The following is a 20,915-nucleotide window of genomic DNA, read 5'->3' as shown; positions in this document are numbered from 1 at the left end:
ATGGAAATAAAATATAATTAAATGAACATGATGGACTGTTGCTCATTTACAATTTAATTAATATTATAATATATAGTATAATGAGGCAACAATTGTGTAGTTTCTGAGCCTTTACTTTGACTCTCTGCAGTACTTCAGCATAATGCAATATTTACATTTTATCAAATAATTGTATGTAAAAGTATTTTGATTTGAACATTGCACTTGGTCATATTGCAATATGGATCATTTTGTTATTAATCTGTAACACCTATATTCCTAAAATAATATTTTCAGAAATCATTTACCTGACTTGTAGATTTCTTGTCTTTAAACGTTTCCCTGCTTCCTCGTCTCCTCAAAACACTCTACAAAAGACAAGAAATAGAAGAAGGATGTCAGACATGTACTGTAATTTAACTTTATATGTTGGTTATATACTGATTCTCCTAGCTGTCACTGCTTCAAATAAAAACAAACATTAAAACACCAATGTAATGACACAACAATCAATCAATCCACTTTCTTGGTTGAGGTAAAAAAAATAGTATATTTTGATTACAGTCTGTTCTTCAAAACTTGGAGTGGAACAAACTCTTCACTGTACACGTTTCTGGTCAACATGAGTAGAGCAGGACAGTGTTAATCATTCCTGGCTAGAAGGATGGAAAGTGTGAGGGTGAACCTGTTTTGCCTGGAGCAGGAACAGTTAGCTTGTGGTGGGGAGATTGGGGGCTGTCTCTACTGCCCCTACTCTCCGTTAGTGGAAAGCCAGTCTTGCAAGATCGGGGACGAGACGATTCGTCATCCGTGATAAACTGAACTAACTAGTGACGCATTCTAATCACATTTTATATTGAAATGCCACTGGAGTATAGGTGTCAATCCAAGTCTGAGGTGAACACGTCAATAGATGAGTAAAGCTGTGACAGTGAGAGGAAAACATTCACTGCTTCATAACCTTGGAACATCTGTTGTGTTTAGAAAGCAAAAGGAGAATACTCTGTTCTTTGACACGCCTGTTTACGAAAGACATTTTTGGAACAAGTGTCGGGCGTTATCGTACACCATGACCGGAAAAAAAAGGAAATCCAGATGTTAAAGAGGAAGGGAATGGAGGAATGAAATATTTCATGGGTGGAGGATGTCTAAGAATGAGAACACAGCCAGTGTATTTTCAGCAGCATCTGCACTCAGTAGCTTGGCCTATTTTTTTGATTTTGCACAGTGCAGAAAATGGAGAGGAGGAGGCGTCTGGCTCTGGAAATGGGATTTAACAGAAAGTGTGGTGTGACCAGTAGTGCAGGGGGGGATGTGGCAGCCACTGGATGGAGATAAAACCCATGTTCAGGCCCTGACAGAGGAGCCTAAGACTCCAGCACAACAGAATAAATACTGCTCAAAGAGATAAGTCACTGTGAAATGTTAAGAGCCAGATTATATTAGTGAGATCTGGGTGAATGAGCCCTCAATCTGGACTGTAATCCCCTTTGATAAATTAATACAAGCAGCAGATGAACTCCACTTGTATCGTTAAATTGTTTAATGAAAATCAAATTGTAATCAAAATACATTTTCTGATGAGTAAAGAATTCATCGTGTGTAACAGATACGACTGTAAGTTAGTTGCTACATTATGCACAGATTTACTCTTATCGCCGCTCATGTCGTGGTTTGAGTCAAGAGTTGAACGTTTGGGAAACACTGCGTTAGAAAATGTCTTGCAAAGTGGACTTAATACCCATCATCCCCGCAGTCATTATGGTGAGCAGCAGCAGGAAGCTTTTCATTTCTGTCTTTGAGAATGAATGGGTGAAGTGCGACAGTTCTGTTTCCAGCAACAATCAGTCTCTGCAAAAATGATTAATGTCGCAGTCCTATTTTTACAAACGATCAGTCTCTGGCTTACAGCACCTACAGTCTAAAATACTACTCTACATCTGGATATGCTCGATCAGCAAAATGTGAACCACACACAAGCCATTGAAATTCAATTAGCCTCTGACTATATGGAGCTCAAACTCCACACTGAGCTGGCTGCAGTCAGGCTGCTGTGAATAGCTGTGGCAGCAATATTTAATATCCAGCATATGTGCACTCCTTACACTGTGTGAATGTGTCTGTACAGGAGAGTATTAACTGCAGTCAGTCGTCCACATGTGTCTAAGGACACGTTTGAGCTCTCATTCTTGTGTCTTTGTCAGTGAATCTTCCTGCATGTGTGTACGAGGCATTAGAGGACTCACAGTGTTGTATTGTCTAAGACAGACTAGATGCAGCAGTCTGAGGTCACTCCAATGTCAGGCCATCCTCAGAGCATATAAGCATCATGCTAACAGAGGTGTACGAGATGAGTGATGAGGACAGGTGAATGATGAGGACAGGTTAATGATGAGGACAGGTGAATGATGAAGACAGGTAAATGATGAGGACAGGTGAATGATGAGGACAGGTGAATGATGAGGACAGGTGAATGATGAGGACAGGTGAGTGATGAGGACAGGTTAATGATGAGGACAGGTGAATGATGAGGACAGGTTAATGATGAGGACAGGTGAATGATGAGGACAGGTTAATGATGAGGACAGGTGAATGATGAAGACAGGTAAATGATGAGGACAGGTGAATGATGAGGACAGGTGAATGATGAAGACAGGTAAATGATGAGGACAGGTGAAAAATGAGGACAGGTGAGTGATGAGGACAGGTTAATGATGAGGATAGGTGAATGATGAGGACAGGTGAATGATGAAGACAGGTGAATGATGAGAACAGGTGAACGATGACAGGTGAATGATGAGGACAGGTTAATGATGAGGACAGGTGAATGATGAGGATAGGTGTACGATGAGGACAGGTGAATGATGAGGATTATTATTATTATTATTTATCATGTTATGGTACTTTTTTTCATTTATTCTCTTGCTCTAAATCTAAGACCAATTATGCTGAATAAACTGCTCAACTTAAGATTAAAACTAGCATTAAAAAAAAGCATAATTGGAATTCTTCATCCAATCCCATAAATGCAGAACACTCTGGCTATTATATGGTTGAGGAAATCCTTGTTCTCTATCACTATTATCATCTAATGAAACAGCCTCTGCCTAGCATATTTCATACAAATCAAATGACATATTTAATGTTATCATGTTATAAACCAAAGAATAAATGATCTGAGAAGCACATTTGCACTGTAATATACATCTCTATTATTACTGCTCCTGCAATAAAGGTTGTGTTATTTGAGGTGTCCATCGTGCCTCTATTCCTGGTTTCTCACTAGAGACTTGTAGGTCCTATAGCAACTATATAGATACAGAAAACAGTCAATCTCTTAGGAATCAATACTGGTAGCTATAGAGACCTATACTGCCATGCACAACTGGGACTGCAGGTGTGTGTGTGTGTGTGTGTGTGTGTGTGTGCGTGTGTGTGTGTGTGTGTGTGTGTGTGTGTGTGAGCAGCAGAGGGTCACTCCCATACTGTTCCTCTGGTCTGAGCTGGCCCTGACCTCAGCCCGAGACCCGACATGCATTAACCAGCAGCACAATAGAGCTTTTATGGAGCATGTCACTTTCCCCTCACGCTTCACAAATCTCCCCGAAACAACCTGACGGCCTGGCATGCTGTGAACAGAAAACACGACGCCACACTGCCAGCAGCAGGCACAAAAAAGCTTCAGACAACTTTTTTTTTTACTGTTTAAACTAAATATTCCCCAGGAGTTATTGTTTTTTTTTTGCTAACCCTTCCTACAGTAATGATGTGCTTTGAATTAGAAATAAAACAAACTGGGACAACAATTAGCGTCTAATAATAACTACTAATTATCCAGATTGCAGGATAGTGACTGAGCAAACAAAAAAGTCGGCATTAGTGAGAATCAGGTTTATCAATGCAACACAATCCTGAGCACTGAGATAAGACGCCTTGTGCGTGTTTCTGAAGCACAATGATTTAACTTGTTGTCAAACAGGTTCTCCACAGCCCCAGGTGTGTAATGCTGAGTCAGGAGATCCCACAGTCTGAAGACAGCAGAAAGAGGCTACACCTCAGAGAGCAGTAAATTAGCAGCTTTAGCTTCTCTGAAAGTGTATAATTACTATCAGCTCCTTCTCAGGAGCCACACAGACCAATCAGATTCATCTGTATTCTGTTCATTTTGTCTTATGGTGCTTTTTCATTAGTATCAGTATCAGATACTATGAAGTTTTCCATTACTTCATAGTACCTCCACAATGTGGGCGGGGTTGTAGATGGCACAACTGCACAAAACTGTGCTGTCATTTTATACGCAACACAAACTAGTGATGAGCAAAGCAGTTCTTCTCTGTGTATTGAATTATTTGAATCAGTTAATTAACCCATTGACATCGGGAAAGCATTGCCGCACTTCTACCATTAGAGCCGGGAACGCGGCTGCGTAAATCTTCCTTTAATGCCGGGAAAGCTTTGGCGCATTTTTACAATTAGAACCTGCTGTGTTCTACCATTGACGCCGGGAAAGCGGATATGTCAATTACGGTGTACTTATAAAGGTTTCTCGTCACATTGATTTGAAATGGCTTGGAGCAAACATGGAGAACTTTGACAACGAAGACATTTCAGAGGGGAGTGATTTTGAGTTTCTCGTCGCTGATGACATCGTTGCTGATAACTTGAAAGCGCTGAACCGATCGACCGGTATTTAATACATAGATACACACCGTTACGGTTCTTATAAACACATCTTCACACAAAAGTGTGGTATATTTAATAAATTTAGAGCTACAAGTCCAAAAGGACAGCAAAGGAAATTGCGGCCACATTATTATTTTTTTGTTTGTTTGAGATAAACAGTGAATGAACAGCTTTCATGTTATTATGTAGCTCTCAGTATAAGGATCGTAGCAGACAGTTCCCTGGTGGGAATGTGTGTAAATGAGCTGCAACAGAACATGCAGACTCAGTAAAAAAATAAAAGAAATGACAAAAAAAGGCCCTAAGGGAGACACAGGTGACCAAGAGAGGCCAATAAATCTGAAATTCATTCACTCTGTTCTGTCTGGAGGTCATCGAAACAAAAGCCTCCTCTCTCAACAGCAGTTCTCACCTGTGACTCTAAAAAGGAGGCTATTACAAATGATAGGAAACCGAGTGTGTCACAGAGGTCACCCTGTTTGTGGAGCAACACCAACAGCTATAAATGACACCGTAGCTCAGACAAGCCTGGAGGAGGGAAGAGCTGTCATCTCACTGCAAACTCCTCAGCAGCTCACCCGATTTTATTTTGGGACGACTGACCGGTCGCGTGTCAGTGGGGTGACATATGCAGTGATAAGAGAGAGTGAATAGAAAGGAGGCCACACAGTTGGTGTAGTGGTTAGCGCTCTTGCCTTTGCAGCAAGAAGACCCAGGCCTCCCACAGTCCAAAAACATGCAGATTTGGGGATTAGGTGAATGGACTGGGGAACTGTCCAGGGTGTTCCCCACCTATCGGCCTATGTCAGCTGAGATAGGCACAGCACCCCCCACAACCTACAGGTGGAGGATAAAGCAGTAGATAATGGATGGATGGAGTCAAGAGGAGAGGGCAGGAGGAACCAATGACTCACACACAGAAAACTTCAGAATCTATTAACATTTTTACACAGTAAATATAAAGTAAAGTCACCCCGACTACTGTATTGATCTAAATACACTATATCAGTGGTTCCAAAAGACTGGGTTGGGACCCACAGATGGGTCACAGGAGTTGTGACCTACCAGGTCGCGAATCCTGGTCTTCTTGCTGCAAAGGTGACAGCACTAACTACTACACTAACCATGTGGCCAAGGCCTGGTATCCAATTAATCCAATCAATGGTATGTGATGAGATTGGACACCTTTGCCCCAGCGGTTGACCTGTTGGGATTTGAAATGGCAACCCTCCGGTTACAAGCCAACTTCCCTTTCCACTAGGGTATGAAAATATCAAATTTTCTGGTATTTTAGGGAAACATGTTTTATTTGAAGGTTAGCTGTGATAGAGTTGGCTTATTCTAAATTGTAATCAGAATTAATGTCTACTTTACACAAAGAATTGTGTTGCATTTAATTATATTGTTTCCTAATAAAAACTAATCTTTCCTAAATTAGAGCCCTTGTATCTAGGAGATATTAGGGCTATTATTTTTTCAAAAAGTTCTACTGGATATACATATTTCAGATTAAACACCGACAGCACTAGTACATATAACCGCTATTGGTAGTTATAACATATTATGTAACATAATACAGTAATAAGCTAATGATCCTGTGATCACAGAGGTGTTTCAGTCAGTGTTGGGGACTTGTGTCCTCTCTTCAGTAATGAGAACCACACATGACAGATCGAAGGCTGCAGAACGAGGGTAAAAGAATAAATGGAGGACACATTGACACCCAACTGGTTGATAATGAGGTCATTTTCACCTCAGTGCCACTTTACACCACTTCATATTTTTACTGTCCCCTTGTGTGTCTAATGGAGCACAATGGGTGGGAAATCAGGAGGAGGGGCCTTTGCATCTGCACACATGATGCTCGTTATGGCTTACAAATGGTGGGGGGAGCCAATACAGTAGGAGGGAGAAGATTTGAAATACTGATATTATGACATTCAGACAGACCACCAATCTGTCACTGAACAATATGAAAGATAACTGAGCTTGTGCGGCAGCAGTGGCAGACTGGCACCTCGAGAGTGATTACCTGGATTTCTCATTAGCCCAAAGGGCAGTCACATTATCAGGTTGGTGCTTGAACAGTAGGAGCTAGAGTTAAACGCTGAAATCGATTCTGTGGTATGTACCAACATTAAGGTATTTAACACGAACACAGTATGTATCGCGGATATTTCCATTGCTAAAGAAAAAGCCATAATCAGAAATAAACGTTTGCCTGGAGCCTTTGTCCATCATGTCATCATGCTCTAAAACTCCTCACTTATTTTTCCAGTTCATTTTTAAACAATATGTAACATTTCAAACAATTGACACATATCGGCAAAGATTTTTAAACAAATTGCTTGTGGATCAGTGTCATGGTAATGGTAAATTACATTAAAATACAGTTCTAAGGCACCTGGAGTATGTATAAAGTTATAGGATGTAACTAAAGTCACTCAGCAACTGTCTCAGAAACTGCATTAATTGAAACCTACTGACTAGAAGAGGCAGACGCCAAAGGGAAAGCATCTCTATGATGTCATTGCTTTTGATGAAGTCTTGGTTTGGAATGTAACTGGCTCTGTAGGCAAAGTCTTCACTGCTGAAGTCATCACTTCATTGCGACCATTTGCATTAAACATGCGAGGAGAGTCGGCCTCTGTCCGCCTCCCCAGCCCTCCACTTCTTATCTTCTACAACGAGTGCATTTCACTTCAAACAGAAGAACTATCTTGTTTAAAGGCTTGAAATACATCAGCTTTATTAAGTCAAATACCTGATGGATTTTACTTAAAATGCAATTATGTGCGGTGTCTAGCACATTTCAATTTACAGCAGTGAGAGTCCCCGTACGACTACTACTGCTCACAACTGGTCTGCTTTTCATTACTGCAGCTACAAGATATTAACTAGGTCAATGCAATTCCTTCCATCTTCCAACAGGGAATTACAGCAGAGGAGAGAATGATGAAGAAGTGAGAGGAAGAGGATGAGGAGATTCTTTCAAAGCCAACATCATGTGGAGGAGTGAGAGGAGTACAAGGAGGCTGCTGTGACATAAGGAGAACGATGTTCACTCAGCTTTGATGCGAGTTGTCAATAATGCAGGCATTCCCCCATCTCCAATCTCTGTAGTACTGACACACTGGAGACACTCCCTACAGATCGTGCTGGTTTTTAACATGCGTGAAAAATGCAAAAGATGTGAGCCAAAACAACAGCGCTAGATCATGCTTTTATATATAAAAACCTATTTATTTAGGATGGCTTTTAATACCGAGTAGTATGGTGACACTTTTTATCTTCTTATCTTTTATCTGATTCTATCTTATTTTATTTTGCACAATTTTATTGTTTTTATTGTTTTTAATTACTTTTGTAAAACTAACCCTAACCCTTTTACATTTATATATGCACATATACACAAATATATATACATATACAAATATATATACATATACACAAATATATATACATATACATATATATACACATACATACATATACATACACATACATGTATATGTATATATAATACATATATACACATAAATGTATATGTATATATACATACATATATACACATGTATATGTATACACATATACACATTATAATTTGGTGTTTATTCTCAAAGCAAAAATATGTTGCAGCCACAGGACAAAGAAACAACAAATCTCCTCATTAGAAATCTACATCCATAAAAAACTGATCATTTATTCTAGTTCTGTGCTAGAAATCCTACAAATGACCGAATGATAAAAATAATTTGGATTATTTCAAATGTCTAATCGTCAGCTATTTCATCGCAACCCTGTTTTCTTAAAATAAGTATGCACTCACTGCATGTTTTGTTTTGTTGTTGGTTTTTACTATGCATAAAATGAATTTAATTTATTAACAATTTACTATATCACTGTAATGTTTAGAAACTCACCTATTTCACTTCGTTTTATTATTGTAAAAATCTTTTAGGCCACATTGCTGAAATTGCTGAAATATGATATATCTGATGCTCACTGAGGACGGAGACACTGAGCACGAAGGATTATATGCTATAGTTGAAGATTAACCTATCCCATGTTACTGTGGCGCGCACCGGGCACGTTACGGCCGGCGGCGCGGTGCCTTGGGAGCAGCCAGCGTCTAGTCACTGAAGATCGCGCGATAATCCTGAACGGACGCGAGTTCGCAAGATCCCGCGATAGACTGTGTGTATAAAGGAAACAACAACAACAGCTTCTTTCATTCTCCGACATGGAAGAACTGTTGATCTGGTGTCATAAATGATTTTGTGTTTCTCCACTTCAACAATCAGTCTCTCGTTGTACATCATGACTCTCCGAGACGCTATGATTAATTGACTGTTGACCTGGTAGCACCGGTCACGACGTAATGTTGATGTAAGTTGTGACAGGCTATATGACCTGGTATTGTGTTTTATTTTGCAAGGGGGGGCGGAAATGTTTTATTTTGATTCTGTGTCACACTTCCTGTCTGGTGCGATCTGCTCTGTTGAGCTTGGTGTGGTTCAGCAGCGGCAACGGCAAAAATAGAACTGCTACCTATCTATTGCACTTTGGTGCGGTCAGCCGCTTCTGGGACACTGGTGAGAGATTCCGCAGCGTGTCCGGTGGAAATGATCACATTGATTAGAATGGAAGCTATTTGCAACACTGTAACGTGTCCAGTGGAAATCCGCCTTAAGAAAATAAATTTGTATTAATTAGCTATCCTAAACTGTTTGATATCAGGTCTGGATAATAAAGAGCTGGTTGTTCCACAGACTGATTGTCCTCCTCTCTCCCCCCTTGACTGTGTACAAAAACACACCAGCTGGTTTTATAGCAGGCCATCATGTGGGATTAATCCTTGCACGGGTGCCAATCTCTGCCATCAGAGTCACACTGTGTAGCCTCTGACAGCAGAGAACAGGCACAGGAGCGAGATGCATGCACTTTAAAGTAATATATGGATATCATATCTACGTTGAGGGAGAGTGGCTGGAGCAGTGGGGGGCGTGGTCTGGAAAGAGGTAAGAAAAATAAATAAATAAAAGAAGACGGCTGTACTTAAATCGGGGGAAACAAAACAAGTCCTGGAGGATTTGATGCCTTTCACTGCGTGACACTGCACCTTGGTTACAGTTCACAAGGTGTAAATAGAGCAGAGAGGGAAAGGAACAACTTAACAATCCAGTTGAACGACATTTTCATCATTAAGCTTGTTCCTCTCGTCTCTCCTCAGTCACGATGTTTATCGCTGTTATTAAAAAAAAAAAAAAAAAAAGTCAAAGCACAGCAGAGGACAGATTATATATGGTTTAAGGATGTTTGACAACACTCTTGTAATTCCACTTTAAACAGTTAAAAGTAAGGATGCACGATATTATCGGAACAGTATCAGCTGATATTGAATTCAAAATGTATTATCACATACACTCAGATTAGATCACTACACTGGCTTCCCATGCGTCAAAGGATATATTTCAAAATCTTACTCTTGGTCTTCAAATCACTGAATGGTCTTGGACCAACATGACTATTTTCTACTATTTTCTACCACAACAAACCACTGAGAGCTGTGTGGAGTTGGTAGACTTATGTGTACTCATTTGACAATAGTTTGAATGTAGAGAGAGTGGAGGACCTGTTTGGATGAAGAGGAACAGAGCCAGCATGAACGAAGACACCGATGACTGATGTCAGTCAGTTGCCAAAGGAAAATCATCCCCTCAATGACTGGTCAGGTATTGACCTACTTTCTCTTTGTTGCCAGATGGCATGTTACCTGCTGTCAGCAAAACTGATTAGTCTAAGCGGCTGAACTTAAGAAGCAGAACTGCTCTGCATCTCACCTGTGGCTAGACTTTACTGCACCGCTATCAGAGGTAATGATGAACTGATGTCAGTAGGGGGCGAATATATCTAATTAATATATACCTAATTAATTATGCATAAATAAAAAAAAAATTAAAAAAGTGCGCATGCACTAGGGGAGGAGTAAGGCGGGGATGCCCCTCCTTTAGGGCGTGTGTGTGTATTATGATGATGAGCAACATTTGAAACTATGTATAGGTTTTCTCATCGTGGACTGCCGATGTAAATTAGCCCAAGGCTAACTCTGGTCACTACACCAGAGTTAGCCTTGGTGACATTAATGTTTTTAAATTGGTCCCTTTTCGCGACCAGGTTACAGACAGGATGCGTGTGCATGCATGCGTTGTCAGGGGCATTTTATGCCAGCACACTATACTAAAAACGCGTGTACAGCGCCTACGCAATGACATCAGACCTCTAACGTGCGCGTGTAAATTCCATTCGCTTTCAATGGACACACGAGCGGTCACACACGTGTCACGCAGACGCTGCAAGCGTCGTTGCACATACGCCTACGCACTACGCCTCAAAAACGTGACGTGAAGACCACGCGTGACTGTTAAGTACAATTCTACATGAGCGTACAGACACGCACTGTGTAGTGTTGGAAATCAAATAGCGAGGGGTCATTCATGCCGTGACACCTGCGAACGCAGCAGACGTCTGTGTGCACACTCGTCTTGAGTTTAACAGCTGCAAGTATTATCAAGAGAGACCGATGTGACAGTTTAGGCTATTTCAGTCACACATGCACAGGTTAAGGCGTCTGAAGTGTTGGCTTCAGTATAATAGTGACACGCGTTAATAATCTTATTTAATCAGATTGTTATACCTTAGTAATGTGATTAATGAGGACGGCATAAGGGGGCAAGGCACCTAACCCCCTCACTGCTCCCCGAGCGCCGCTCACTGGCATGGCAGCTCACTGCGCTGGGTTAGCATGTTCTTCACCTCACTGTGTGCTGTGTGTGTTCACTAACTCACTGCAGAATTAAATTTCCCCTTGCGGGACTTAATGGGTTCTTAAAAAAGAAGATGATCCAAAGGATTAATAGTATGTATATATTATTCAAAAATGTATTGTGTTTTTGCATGGTATTTTATATATATAATTATAAGATAAGATAATTATAGTTAGCCTATCTTTTATTTGTACCACCAGGTGCGAAGATGAAGAACAGCCCATATCGTTCGAAATGGCTTAAAGAGACTGGACCTATGAGGGAACTGAAGAGGACAAGCTTCCAACCAAAGTTCCTCACAGAGATCGAGGCCGAGATACAGCAGCCACAGCCGTCGCCCCTGGATACAGGCTCCAGACAAGCAGCCGAGAAACCTAACGCCGGCGCCGATACATGGTAACCTGCTTCAACGTGATACGCTGGGGGGTCTTGTGTGTGATCAGAGTAGTGTGTATCCCATATTAGCACATGGGGATTCACTCAATTTGCCTCCCCCACCACCAGAACCAATTCTACACATTAGCGAGGTGCCTACAATATCCACTTGTATGAGGATTGAGAGCGTCTTACAAACACCGGATGAAGCAAACACAGGTGACATTAGCTGAAATTTCAAAACATGTGGAAATGTATTCCAAAGATGTGGTCACTGCAGTGGGGTATCGAGGTGCTGCAGTGGAGAAAATAGCACACGAGGGGAGCGTTTAATACCACAGTGTTTTTCTTGTAAGGAGTGCTACTACAAACATGTCACAGCCTAAAAAAATACCAAGACTGGAGATCTCTTCAGATCATTTAACCTCACAAATTTCAGCATCAATGATGGGGGCAGCTGAAGCTTTGGCACAGGTGGAAAATCTAAAACAGAGATTTAGAGTGCTAAATACTAATCTTGACAGTTTCGCTGCCAGGTCTAATAATAATAATGATGTTGAACATCCCTCAGACAGATATATATTTGCACACGTCTGATAATGCTACTGCTGTTACTGATGCTGCTGCTGTTGCTATTGGTGCTGAGGCTGCCGTTGCCCCCCGTTTCACCTTTATGAAATGGTATGACAAAGTCTGCGAAAAAAACATTTCATTTTCAGGCAGAAATTAGCCACTACTGTTTCAACGATGTTGAGGTGTTGCACGAGGCATGCACAATATATCGTGACACACTTCTGACATGCACACAGCTTGACCCGTATGCCTATACAACATAAACTCTGCGTCATAGTGATCAAAATTAAAGGGGTTACGCCCATAGTTTCCTGTATATCCCCCTTTCTCCACAAATCCTATGACTAGAAACGTTGGTATTTGACTAATTTAGAGACTTTCTTGATTGCACACTCGTTCCACCCAGAATAGAAAAAGCTACTCCGTCAATAGCATATTTAGCATTTGTGTGTTGTAAAGCTCTGCTGTGTGCCAGTGTGACAGCCGGCGCAATGGAGACCTTTTCTTTTTACAAATACACTGGCTGACACAATCTTAACACAGAATTGGGTATTAGGACCACTCATCAGTGAAAAGTCATCTCTTGATCTCATAAATTTTAGGGAAATATCCACCCCGTTCAAGAGCAGTTTCTCTTGAAAAAACAAATCAGCATGTATCGGTGAAATTAGCTCCTGGGTGTCCAGTGTGTCTTTTGAATAATTAAGTAAACACTCTATTATCCCCCTGTATGGATATGTGTTTGAAGATTGGGTTATAAGCCGGTCTCCCAGCATTATGTCCACTTGTGATAAAAGACCGCATCCTGGATAATTTATGAAGCCCACATCCGCACCATTAGAGATGTTTGTGCAATCAGCATTGGTAAATTTCACACGCGTGTACAAATAAGTATCGTTTAAATTCAAGTAATCCTTCCCACTAGCCGAGATGAAAAACTCCAAGGGTCCTGAATCTGTTATGGCTGAAACATGAGGACCTCTGCGCTCCCCATTGATTGGTTTAATTGGACACCCTCCATCGAGGAGCACATTCAGTCTTCCTAAAAATGAGCAGTTGCCTGTGATTCTTTGCATGAGCTTGTCTTGTGAGTGTCCTCAGAAATAAATACACGAAAGCAAATGTGTGCGAGTGAGCTGAAACATTGCCGTAAACAACAAGCTTCCTTACCTCTCTTGTCCTCTCGAGCTCATTGTGCAGTGCCTGTTTGGAAATATCAACCTCGATGATCTTTTGCCTGAGCAGCTCGTTCTCATCCTCAGCTCGGCTGCGTTTGTCCTCCACACTCTCCAGCTCGTTGTGCAAACGCACCGACACATCTTTGGCCACCTGAGATCCACAAGAAACACTCATATTTATCTATATAACGCAAAACAATATCACATTTATATGTGGGCTCAAATATGCACACCAACACATAAATGTGCATGTGATACAATGACTTATCATGTAAACATGTTAAAACAAGAGCATTCATTGAGTGCAGACATCTACCAAGCCTGGCACCAGACGACTTTTTGGATATGTATAGAACTTCTTATTTTCTTGAAAATGGAATAGTTTATGTGACATCATCAGTGGGTAGATTCTTACCAAAATTTAATGGAAACACTAAATTGACCATAGGTGTAAGAGTGAGAGTGGATGGTTTGTCCCTGCGACCCTCATGTGGAGGATAAAGCAGTAGAAGATGGATGGATGAATACTTGGGTGAGCACCTATCCATCACAAAAAATTCAGAATGAGCTGTTGAAAACTGTAGACGGGAAGTTGCTAACCGAAGGACAAACTGAACACAGCCTCACTGTTGGAGGTAAAAACACTAGAGCTGCAACTAACAATTATTTTCGTAATCGATTAATCTTTCGATTATTTTCTCGATTAATCGATTAATCGTTTGGTCCATAAAATGTCATAAAATGTTAAAGAACCTTGATCATCGTTTGTCAAAGCTGGAAATTATGATTTTCTCGAATGTCTTGTTTTGTACACAAACCAAAATGATTCAGTTTAAATCATTTCTTTGTTTATGGAGCATAGAAACAAAGAAAATATTCACATTTAAGAAGCTAAAACAATCAGAAATCTTGTTTTAATAATGAAAAAAGCTTTAAACCGATTATCGATTATAAAAAAAGTTGGCCATTAATTTAGTAATCGATTATTGATCGATTCATCGATTAATCGTTTCATCGATTAATCGTTTCAGCTCTAAAAAAACACAGAATCACCAAAACGACAGATATCCAATGTTGAGTTGATAGAAAAGCTGACTAGTTAGATCAATCATGATGAGCGATCATAAACTCAGTATCTTTAGGGTTTGGACTATTGATCTGGCAAAATAAGCCATTTCAAAAGCTCAGGATGAGAAAAATTAAGACAAAGCTCTGAGCGTAGTTGTAGAGGGCATGTGTTTTTCTTTTTCGTCACCATAGTTGAAATATTTTCTCATAAAATCTATTGATTTCATAATTTGTCACCTCTGTTTTTATTAGTTTTTGTTTTGCAAGGAGCCATTTTCTTCTAAAGGACTTCAGCAGAAGTTTGTACTGGGAGTACACTGAAAGTGATGGGGTCAGTTTTCTCAGCGGTACCCCAGCCCCTTGACCCGTCAGGGCCCTAAATATGTACCATTCTATACCAAATGCAAAGACACAATCGTCTTGATAAAGCATACACATGTTGTACAGTCTCACTGACTTTCAGATCCTGCTCCAGACTACGGAGCAGCTCTCCATCCACGTGTCCCGTCTGTGCAACACGCAGACTCTTCTGCTCAGCCTTCCGTAGGCGGTACTGAAGGATGCGACAGTTCTTGTTGGATCGGTCCAGCTCCCTCCGCAGCTCCTGCAGCTGGTAGACCTCCTCCTCCAGGTAGTTGTCGCGCACCTCCTCCATCTCTGCTCGCAGCTCGTCCACTTCATCCTGGGAGAGATATGACAGAAACAGGGTCCAGCATAAATAACTTAAAAACCTTGGTGACACTAGAGGAGGTCACATCTGTTAGAAGTAGATCTGATGTAAGGACTTTCAACAAATAAACTGGCTGTTCATGGGAGTGCTGCTGTATAACTATTGTAACTATTCCCCCAATCCAGGTGTAAACCAGTGTATCTACTGCCTATCTTGTCAAACACCAGCTACTTTATTCACATTTTGCCAATGGCTTTCTTAGTCCATGCTTGAATCACTGTAACAAGCGTTCTTCACCCTCTTGTCTAATCTATTTTTTTTTTCAAAATCAAACCCAGACATTGGACGGAGTTAGCCTCAGAAGAGGAGGTTTTTTTTTATCTACCAATGTGACAAATGGACACATGATACATGAGCCACAATGTACTGTATATCTCTGGTCTAAAGCTCCTCCAAGAGAAAACAAACTATTCCCATAGACTTTTTGCAACCAGCGGAGTCGCCCCCTGGTGGCTATTCAATATATTATTATTTCACTGTTGACTTTATTGATGAAACCTTGCCTGGATAAACCCAGGCAATAGGGGTGGGGGAAAAAATCGATTCACGTAGGAATCGCGATTCTAATCATCCACGATTCTGAATCGATTCATAAACTTCAAAATCGATTAAAAAGTAAAAATAAATAAAACAAATTCAGTTTCTATTTTGAAAAACCCCACAAAACACCAGTTTGTGTTATTTGTGTACAGTTTATTTTTGTAACTTCTGGGAGAAAAAGGCAGCTAGCCTAAGCTTTTATTTATGCAAGTTATTCTTTTGCACAATAAGTAAGTAATTTGTTTTGAATGAATAAATGTTAACTTTTGTCTCAAGTTTGCCTTTGTGTGATCACATTATCTTATACAAACTGTTTTGTTTTGATGCCATAATTTGCCTTAACACACTATGCATTGTATACATTTTTGAATCGAGAATCGTTTGAATCGAGAATCCTATGAATCGAATTGTGACCCTAAGAATCGGCAAATCGTGAGCCACCCAAAGATTCATATCCCTAACAGACTGTCAGCCACCAGAAAGTGTAATGTCTCCCACCAGTGAATGTCCAGGACATACAGTATATGATGATATGCTGAAGGAAACACTGGGGAGTCTTACCTACAGTACAACAACGTGTTTAGATGTTTTTAGAGCTTCATGTGTAGAAAATACCCATGAATATACCTTTGTAAATCATGTTAATACCGTCTTACGATTACATATAGTTTCATTAGTAATGCAAGTACTTTTTATGCGGATGATGTAACATTAGTAGGCTCTAAGCATCTTATCTCTCAGATTGGATTGCATTCATTTCAAAATGAGTGTGCAAAAACACTGAAACCCTACTATGGTTTCCTTAGTAACCTCAGGAGATGTATCCGTTTGCAGTGCTTACCTGGAGAATCAGTTTACTCCATTATATTAAGTCGAGGAGGCAAATATTCACATTAAGGAAAGTGATGATTGAAAATGATTGAATATTTGGCTGCATCTACATTTTCTGTCAAATGATAAATACAAAATCAGAGAGCTGTAGTTTTTGAAAATCTGTGAAAATGGGAAAAACACTTAAATATAACTTAATAGCAAAATGTCAAGTAATCCAGTTCATCTGGATTCACAGCTGTTGCTGGACTAAAATGTGCCTTGCACCCTGCATTCCTGCATTATTGATTATTTTGTATTTATCAGTGAAGTCCTTCACTGCTTCAATGTTCTAAATATAAACCCAGGGTCTTTGTTCCTGATACAACAGATGTCCTTGGAAGTCAGTATTTTATTCACCACAATAACTCTCTTTATTTTGTACAATTATTGTTTGCTTTTTCACCCTGTTTATCCTGATATCTGTGTTTTTGAAACTGTGTCTAAAACAAGCTTGCACATACTCTAATTGTTGATGTTTTTTTTACAGAATGACAGTAAAAGGAAACTTGAATCTTGAAACCTGAAGTCCCTGACAAGATGATTTCCAGATAAATGACCAAGATAGTATAGTGACACTATGCCAGGAGTGCTATTATGGTGTCTGCACTGGTTGGGCCGGTACAGACCAGATGGATATTATTTACCTTTATGGAGCCCAAACCAATTTCCTTTCACCCCCTTTGGTTTTTAAAACTTAAAACAAATGTGCCTATGTGCACTAAATTAGCAATCTTCAAGTCCAAAATGGAACCAAATAACTGAAGCTAAACACCATCTACATCTAAATACATGAACTGTTTTTGTCCCCATAAGGAAGACAAGTGATCATTTCCAATCCAATGACATGTAGTTTCAAGTCATATTCCAACATTTCTAATGAAATCATAATTTTCCACTAATTTTTCAGCCCTGTTCTATGTGGGAGTTTAGATCATGTGGATGTATTCAGGGTGATTTTACATCAGTGAGCAGGTGGATGTTGCTCATGGACACTGAGGTGAACCCTTTGAACCTTCTGACAACCGGCTGCTCCCACATGATGCAAATGTGAATATATCAGTTTTGTCTCTTGTTTTTATTTGCTGACACGGCATCACTGTACCTTGAGGTAGTCGTTTTCAGATCTCAGATCTTCCATCTCCCTCAGCAGGTCCTCCTCGGTCACATCCCTTGTGCCTGGCAGTTTGAATTGGGCGCTTGTTGCGGGTTTGTCCTGCTTGTGGTTCTCTGCAGGAGCGGGTTGAGCCTGAGACATGATCCTTGCAGGTTCTGCTGGGCACAACGGATCAGCAGCAGCGGGAGGAGGAGGAGGAGAAGCGGACGCTCCTGTCGCTTCTGGCCGATGCGGATCATCAGCTCCTTGCTGATCCCTGTCACTGGAGCCTGTTCCGGACTCGGCGTCGCTACTAGCAGCCGCCGCGAGCCTGTTCTCATCCGACAGTGGCTCAGAGGGACAGTCCGACAGGTCCGAGCCGCTGTCGGTGTGGCTGACGCGGCCGAGAGGCGCTCCGGTCGGTACCCGGATAGGGGATCCATGGGTGTGAGGAGGAGGAGGGCCTGGAGGGACTAGTTTCCCCTTCTTGCTTTTAATGAGGATCGGGCTGCTGCATGCGCTGCTGTCTGGTTTGGACACCGCAGTTTTGGGCTCTGCTGCTCCTCCATGCTGGTGCACCTTTAAGGTGTTTTTCGCAACAGCTGGCTTGATGGTACTTTTCACGGCGGCTAGTTTCTCTCTGGTCGCCGTGGTGCGTCTGGAGCTGCGGTTCACTGAGACAGACTGCTGCGGCGGCTGCTGCTGCTTGAGTTTGGGGGATTTCGGGAGGATGGCAGGAGGTTTTGAGGAGCGGGAGTGCACATCCTTGAGGAAAGGTCTGGCCGGGGAAGGCGCTCGGTTCAACCGCTTCTTCTCCAACTGGTGGTTCTGCGGTTTGGTGTCGCTGATGCCGGAGCCCTTAGAGCTCTCCATTATACTCCAACAGCAGTAGGAAGGCGACGAAGGGAGCGATCAATCCACAAGAGCGCCGTGGGAAATGTTCGACATGAGAGACAGCCAGGTCTGCTGGGGATGCGCATCCTGCGCTGCCAAGTGTTTACTCCATCCTGTCTGCATTCACCAGGTTGTCGATCTCTGATGAAACGCTGTCATAAACAAATGACAGACAGGTTGCATCTGCACACCCGGCTTAAAAAAAACCTTAAACTGTAAAGACCAGAGTCACATCAGCTTCCTGCTGTCTCTTCTTCACGCCGGGTCTCTCCATCTCTCTCCTCCTTCACCGGCCTGTTTCCGCCCCGTGTCTCCCACCGACTCCTTCCGACGTAACATGTAAAATCTGCAGTCTCTGTGCTGCGTGTGCGTGCGTGCGTGCGCGTGTGTGTGTGTGGTACTTCACTACGCGGCCGTGATTTCGCCCAGTGCGCATGCACAATAAACCAAGCAAGCATATGAGCCATGGATGATATGAGCACACCCCTCGTTTTTTCCTGGGACCAGCAGGTCTGACACGCTCTGGTGCGCATGACACATACAGTGCGGCATGCACGCACTATTGGTTAATGAACACTGTCTCATGGCAGAGACCAGCGGCTGCTGGGGCCCACTGTGAACAGGGCCATTGATGACATGTTTAATGTGTAGAGAAAAAAAAGAAAATTTTTTAAACACATTAAATAAATCTTGTTTAGATATCTAAATAATACTGAGCTTAAATTATTTGGTTGTATTATGGAGTTGAAGATCAGACCGTCGCCATCTGCTGTATCTATATACGCAGTGGTATGCAACAGTTTGGCACCCCTGTAAATGTTCATGATTTTCCTTTATAAATCATTGGTTGTTTGGATAAGAAATTTCATATTGGAGACAAATACAGTGATATTTGAGAAGTGAAATAAAGTTTATATGATTTACAGAAAGTGTGTTTTTAATGTTAGTTTTGACCAGATTTACAGCAATATTTGTGAATTTAGTGATATTTACTTCTCCTGTGAAAATATAATTTCAATGTTTAATCTGAATAAAAAAAATCAAAATCTAAATGTTACATATTAAATATAAATGTTAAATATAATTGTTAAATCTAAATGCTAAATCTAACTCTAAATGTTAAATATAAATGTTTCGTTTGCAACTAAATATTTAGCTAATATGCAAATTCACACTGCCGGCAACCGGATGTACCAAAATAAAAGCTCGAGGAGGTCAGGCTGTGTTTATACAATCAAATAAAGAATTAAAACCACCCTAGCGGGGGAAATAAGCTTCAACATACACTATCGTGATAACTACTTAAATTATGATTTACAAATCGTTTAAAGTCAATTACAAAAGCTGGGTCCCACAAGACGTAAAACCAGGCTTGTGTATAAAAGACTAAAAATACTAATACTGTGACACAAAACAATTCAACTGCTGCACACACACAGACACGGTTGAAAAACTGTGTGGCTTTCCTGATCCTAATTCCCTCCACCTTCCTCAGCTGTGTCTCCCCTATCTAACTTTTGTGTGACTAATTACCCAACCCATGCTCACAGGTGTGCAAGTAACCCATAACAACCAGTGCCTCACCCGTGACACACCCACATTCACTCACACAAGCACACAGATCCAAATTGGCCACAACACCATTGCATTGAATTTACGCGAATGTGTGCACACAAATGACCGTGGCCATTTCACAATATGAGCGCTGATTTAACACATACCCCAATCGAGCGTTGGCCGGCTTTGATGAATGGTGTCCCGGTGTTATGATGCTGGAGTTCCGCTGGCCCTGTACAGTTTTCGACCCAAATTGTACTACGTACTAAGTCCTAAACAAAGTCCAGTACTGGTTGCTGATACGGAGGATTTAAGTTCCAGACCTCGAACATAACGGAGGAGAAAGTTCAGTTGTGTTTTACAATTATCACTCAGGTTTATTTTCCTTCATTTATTTACCATTCAGCGGCAAAAAACGTTAACTCATAACACATGTACCCAAAATAACAAACCGAATATAGCACCACATTAAAGCAAAAGTACATCAGGTACAGTCGAAAACTGTTTGCTAGCCTAATCAACAACACCTGTGTCCGGATTTCACT

At 41.2% G+C, this 20,915-nt stretch overlaps 1 protein-coding gene across 1 annotated transcript in view; it reads right to left on the bottom strand.

Moving 5' to 3' along the window:
* mtcl1 (microtubule crosslinking factor 1) overlaps window positions 1-18,792 on the bottom strand; it is a gene marked incomplete at both ends in the record, with an annotated part of 47,530 nt that extends 28,738 nt beyond the window's left edge. The window contains 4 exons of the mRNA XM_083908186.1: window positions 288-347; window positions 13,608-13,766; window positions 15,141-15,365; window positions 17,929-18,792. Coding sequence (XP_083764312.1) covers window positions 288-347; window positions 13,608-13,766; window positions 15,141-15,365; window positions 17,929-18,792 — 1,308 coding nt within the window. The remainder of the gene's footprint in view (window positions 1-287; window positions 348-13,607; window positions 13,767-15,140; window positions 15,366-17,928) is intronic.
* Window positions 18,793-20,915: the final 2,123 nt, after the last annotated feature.

Source organism: Microchirus variegatus (assembly GCF_963457635.1).
Source record: "Microchirus variegatus genome assembly, chromosome: 21".
Classification (NCBI taxonomy): Eukaryota; Metazoa; Chordata; class Actinopteri; order Pleuronectiformes; family Soleidae; genus Microchirus; species Microchirus variegatus.
Note: the sequence above shows the minus strand (reverse complement) of the source record. Positions and strands in the feature narration are given on the sequence as shown.